The following is a 6,000-nucleotide window of genomic DNA, read 5'->3' on the forward strand; positions in this document are numbered from 1 at the left end:
ATCTGTGCCAGCATTTTCTTTAAATAGAGTGAAAATAAAATCAAAAGCAAAGGTTTTATTTTAAATCAATAGTGCCTGGATCCTCAAATTTGTCACTCAAATTTGTAATGTCTCTCTCTCTCTCTTTTTTTAAGAGAAATTTTTGCTATAGGGCATGTGTGCTCACCAGAAAGACAGAGACAAAGGGACAGAAAATAAATCACCCCTCAAGGGGATGGCCACACTGCAATCTCTTCTCCTTTCAGGATTTTGAGCATGCACGCACACATGCCTAGCATGAGTTTAAGCCGCTGGGTACAGGACTCAGTACTGGTAGACTACGTGGGAGTCCAGCGACGTAATCATTATGCTGCCTGCTGGTCCCAAAATTTCTAATGTCTCTTACATAAGCCTAGTGCTTTCCTTCATATTGTCCTTGTGATGAAGACTAGTGCCCAGACTCACTTTAAGAGAAAGGTCCAATCAGCCTAGACCAGGCCAACTGGATCTCTGAGCTGGCTGACAATGGACCTGGGTCAGCAGATAGGCTGCAGAAAAACAGTGTCTCCTACCCGATTAGTATGAGCTGGCGGGCAATCATCCAGTCTGACACCGAACGTTCCTGTAGCAGTAGGCTTTTTTTCAAATGTCTTTCTCATGATACTTGGAATGCCTTTTCTCCACGTGCCTTTGTCTTTTGGGGGACTGGTATCATCTTTTGATCATTATTCAAAATAAAATGACATAAGAAAATAAAAACAAAGAGTGTTGAAATCATAACTTTAAAAATCCTTTATCAATGTTTATATAAGTTAGAACCCTATAGTATAAATAATCCTGTATTTATCAGAAATATTATATTCTCTTCCTAAAACAGCATTCCTTCGAAACTTCTCTATAATTTATTAAGTATCCATTATACTTCTTTACCCTTTTACGATCTGTGCCAGCATTTTCTTTAAATAGAGTGAAAATAAAATCAAAAGCAAAGGTTTTATTTTAAATCAATAGTGCCTGGATCCTCAAATTTGTCACTCAAATTTGTAATGTCTCTCTCTCTCTCTTTTTTTAAGAGAAATTTTTGCTATAGGGCATGTGTGCTCACCAGAAAGACAGAGACAAAGGGACAGAAAATAAATCACCCCTCAAGGGGATGGCCACACTGCAATCTCTTCTCCTTTCAGGATTTTGAGCATGCACGCACACATGCCTAGCATGAGTTTAAGCCGCTGGGTACAGGACTCAGTACTGGTAGACTACGTGGGAGTCCAGCGACGTAATCATTATGCTGCCTGCTGGTCCCAAAATTTCTAATGTCTCTTACATAAGCCTAGTGCTTTCCTTCATATTGTCCTTGTGATGAAGACTAGTGCCCAGACTCACTTTAAGAGAAAGGTCCAATCAGCCTAGACCAGGCCAACTGGATCTCTGAGCTGGCTGACAATGGACCTGGGTCAGCAGATAGGCTGCAGAAAAACATGAAAATACCTTCCACATGCCCATTTTAAGTAACTTTCTTTGTGACTGTATCCACGCAAGCCAGCACTGGTACCTTTCCCGAGAAGCTTCCTTTCTGACTCTTCCTTCGGGGAGTGTGGGCTCTGCATCTTTGGCTCTGATTTAGCTCCAAGCAAAGTCTGCCTGATGCTGAGGCTCTGGCGAGGTGTTTTTGGCAACTGTTCTGGTTTGCTGCTGAAAAGAAATGGATGTTGCTTAACAACTACCTATTTTACATTCAAATTAACTGCAGCTATGGTAGGAGTCTCACCTCATCAGACTGTTATATTCTTTTATTCTTCGACTAATTAGATCCCTGTTAGTAACTCCAGTGTCCTAGAGGATAAATAGAAGGTAAAGTTAAGACAATCGATTCTAGACAGAAACAAATGAATTCTTTTTATTGCAGTGCTTTGCTTATTCAACATCCCAACATTATTCTCAGCAGTTGTTTCAAAGCTTCTATCCAATGCCACCATGTGACAAATGTTCCGGGTGCCTCCTGCCATTGCCAAGCCTGTTCCCCTAATTTCTGTGTCTGTGTCATACCTAGAACAGTACCAGCAAGGAACAAGAGTTCAATACTCACTGGTCTGTCATTTTTAATAAATGGCTGGGAAGCACAAAAACAGGTTTTCCTCTCATTAATACCAAAATAATAGACATTTCAAAAATGATTAGATAAAAGATGAAAAATACTCCCACAATCTGTTAATGATTAATTTGTAGGAGTGGTGAGATTGAGGATCAGTAGGAGTGTCAGGAGAAAAAAACTTTTTTTTGAATTTTTCAACGTCTGCAGGTTAACGTACATTGTACTAAACCCAGAGTTGATCGTACCCGTGATGGTACTTTTCTCTTGATGCCAATTATGCATTGATATGTGTCCTCGATCTTTTAAAACTTGCCTCATTTTGATTATGATGAATGACAATGTACGTTGTGAAGAATACAAGCTGCTGGGTCCGCAGGTGGCAAGGTGGTTAAGGCACTAGACTCCCACATTGCCAACCAGTTTGAGTCCTGGACCTGGCGGCTTGTGTTCTCACTTTCTCTCCCTCTGTCTCTCTATGGTGAGTTCATGTGCCCTATAGCAAATTAAATAATAATGATGATAAATAAAATTAAATCATTCTTAAAAAATAAAGAAAATCGATTCTTTTTTTTTTTTTTTTAAAAAAAAGAGAATATAAGCTGTGGAGTAAAACAATCTTGAATTTAACGTAAACCCTCCAACTTCACAACTGATGGATCATATGATTATGATCTATAATAGGACTGCTTATATTTAAAGAGCAGTCCTGACACTTATACCTATGTGACCTTAGGGAAGCTACTTAACCTCTCATTGCTATAGTTTCCTTGTTTGAAAAATACTTATGATGATAATAGTATATTATATATGGTTGCTGAGATTAATTCATGTAAAGTATTTTAAAACAGTGTCTGCCACATGGCTCAGTTAACTATTTTCTCACCTATAAAACTGGAATAAGAAGTGTCTGTATGTTAAGATTAGATGATGAGGGCTGACATTATGTAAATGTTTATGCTCCACCAGGCTCTATGCTACATTCTTCCTAAGTATTATGTCATGAAATCCTCAAAACTGCCCTGTTTCACAGATAAAGCCATCTGAAGGAATTCTAATGACACTTTACTCCCTAACAGAATACCCGACATATAGCAGGTGTTCGTTAAATTGCAACTCTTTCGAACTTTTACTTAAAGCTAATACTCACATCTAAGTCATTTTCCCTGACTATGTTACAAAAAGTCCACGGGTGACTATCTTTTCATAGAGTAGTTGTGGTTGTAGAACAAAGATTGTATTGACAAGAATCTGGGGTTTATTTATTTATTTATTTTTTTTGAGAGGTTTTTCCTATAGGGCATGTGCACTCCCCAGAGAGAAATTACCCCTGCAGGGGGGATGGCCATGCTGCAATCCCTTCTCCTCCATTCTCCTCGCTGGCTCTTGGGCACATATCCACACATGCCCAGTGTGAGTTTAAGCCACCGGGCCCAGGACTCGAACAGTGGTCGACTACATGGGAGTCCAGTGACATAGCCATTACACCAACTGCTGATCCCTGGTGTCAATTTTTAACCACAAACAAGTTGTGGTATAAACTACCCTAAGAAAAAAGCAGAGGGGTTTTTCCTATGGTACAAGCTTTCATAATTTGAATTTGATAGAATGGAAATTACTGCTTTTGAGAACATAATTTACGTAACTTTATAATTAATGTAGACTTTTGTACATCCTGGGAGCAAGGGAAATGAATACTGTGCTTTTTTGAGATTTGTAACAATGGGCACAAAGAGTGAGTAGGAGGAATAAGAAAAACTGTGTTAGGTGGCATGGTGGTTAAGATGCTGGATCCCATGTAGCTGATTGAGTCCTGGACCTAGTAGCTTGAAAAATATGCCAGAAGTGTGTGCATGAATGCCCAAAATCCTGAGAGGAGAATGTGGTGTGGCCATCTCCCCTGGGGATGATTTCTCACTTTCTTTTTTTTGGGGGAGAGGTTTTTGCTATAGGGGGCGTGCGCTTGCTAGACAGAGAGAGGGAGACAGAGATAGAAAGCGAGAAATCACCCCCTAGAGGGGATGGCCACACCGCAATCCCTTCTCCTCCATTCTCCTCTCGGGATCTTGGGCATGCACGCACACACGCCCGGCGTGAATTTAAGCCACTGCGCCTGGCATGAGTTTTAAGCCACCAGTTCCGGGACACGAACCACGTCGACTACATGGGAGTCCAGCGACATAGCCATTACGCTAACTGCTGGTCCCTGATTTTTCACTTTCACTCTCCTATCATCTCTCTCTGATGAGTACACATGCCCTAGAGGGGGAAAATAATAAAAAAGAAAGTATTACTAAGCAACAATGAAGGCTTAATCACTGCTGGATTTGCCTGGCAAATGTTACAGTTATGTATAGTTAGAAAACCACTTTTAATATTTATCTTGATGGCTATGAGCCCAAAACTTTCAAGTACCTAAACACTGTTCCTCATTAAAAATAAAAACTGGTTTGGGGTGGTAGGTGGTGTAGTGGTTAAGGGTGCCAGACTCCCTCATGGCTGACCATAGTTCAAATCCTAGACCTGGCGGCTTGCTTTCTCATTTCCCCCACCCCTGTCACTCTCTCTCTCTCTCTGCCCTCTGGTCAAATTAAAACAAATGAATAACTAAGTAAATAAAAGAATTCTTTAAAAAATAAATAAAAGCTGTCTTATAATTTTAACTTTGCTTGACAACATATTCATTTGTGTGGAAACAGAGAGAGAAAGTAAAAAAGCACCCTTGATAGGGGATGGCCACATTGTAATCCCTTCTCCTCCATTCTCTTCTTGGGATTTGGGGCATGCACACACATGACGAAAGTGTTTCTTCTAAACTGCCAGGTAAGGACTTGAACTATGCGATAGGCCATGTAGGATCAAGCTGCCTTAACCACCACGCCAATCAGCTGGCCCTAACATAATTGCTTTTGTCTTTTGAGAGATTTTTGCTATAGGGCGCATGCTCTGGCCAGAGAGACATTCCCCTGGGGAGGATGGCCATGCTGCAATCCCTTCTCCTTCATTCTTCTCTTGGGTGGGAACATATGCACACTGCCCCGTGTGAGTTTTGGGCTGCTGGGTCCAGGACCTGAACCACGGTCAACTACCTATGAGTACAGCAATGTAACCATTATGCCATCTGATGGTCCCCATGATTTTTAGTAATACAAGTTTTCTTAGAAACCAATTACTCAATTACAATAGACTATACTATTCTTCTATAAAAATCATAGTATCAGTGTATCTTTGCATTTATATCATTATTTTTTGTTGTTTTTAATTGCCAGAGAGTATGTGTAAGCCTTTCTGCATTTCTCCATCCTGTCAGGATTTGGGACATGTGCACACACACTTGTCTGCTGTGTTTTTCAAACTGCAGGTCCAGGATTCAAACCGGTTTGAGATCTGGCTACTTTAACCTCCAGGCTATGGGGCCCACCAGCTGTTTGTTTCAATAAGCATTTTTACAGGAACCAGCAGTTAGCGTAATGGCTACGTCGCTGGATTCCCACGTAGTCGACCGTGGTTCGTGTCCCGGACCCGGTGGCTTAAATCTCACGCCAGGTGCGTGTCCGTGCGTGCTCAAGATCCCGAAAGGAGAATGGAAGAGAAGGGATTGCGGCATGACCACCCCCCTCGGGGGGTGATTTCTCGCTTTCTGGCTCTATTTCTCTCTCTGTCTGTCTGGTGAGCGCACGTGCCCTATAGCAAAAAAAAAAAAAAAAAAAAAAAAAGCATTTTTACTATATATTTACTATAACTGAAGTCCCATCACAATTCTGTTTTTGAGATAAGGTAAAAGCCCTAGAAAAATTTGGTTATATAAGTAAGACCAAGTCTAGGAATACAGATCTCCTCTCCATGGCTCACTGCTTCTGAGAAGTATATGAATGATCGATTTTTTTAAAAAGAACTGTTTATATATATATATATTTTTTTTTTTTTTGAGA

General features: G+C 40.6%; 1 protein-coding gene across 5 annotated transcripts in view; it reads right to left on the reverse strand.

The window, feature by feature from the left end:
* ARHGAP21 (Rho GTPase activating protein 21) overlaps positions 1-6,000 on the reverse strand; it is a 180,684-nt gene that overhangs the window by 22,515 nt on the left and 152,169 nt on the right. For 3 of the 5 annotated variants that reach the window (XM_014585975.2, XM_014585945.2, XM_014585996.2), the window contains 3 exons: positions 1,748-1,812; positions 1,532-1,671; positions 552-694 (listed from right to left, as the gene is read on the reverse strand). In XM_014585975.2, the coding sequence (XP_014441461.1) occupies positions 552-694; positions 1,532-1,671; positions 1,748-1,812 (348 nt within the window). The remainder of the gene's footprint in view (positions 1-551; positions 695-1,531; positions 1,672-1,747; positions 1,813-6,000) is intronic. The other 2 variants (XM_027772440.1, XM_014585955.2) reach the window with 1 other exon arrangement.

Source organism: Tupaia chinensis, unplaced genomic scaffold, assembly GCF_000334495.1.
Source record: "Tupaia chinensis unplaced genomic scaffold, TupChi_1.0 Scaffold000001_1, whole genome shotgun sequence".
Taxonomy (NCBI): Eukaryota; Metazoa; Chordata; class Mammalia; order Scandentia; family Tupaiidae; genus Tupaia; species Tupaia belangeri.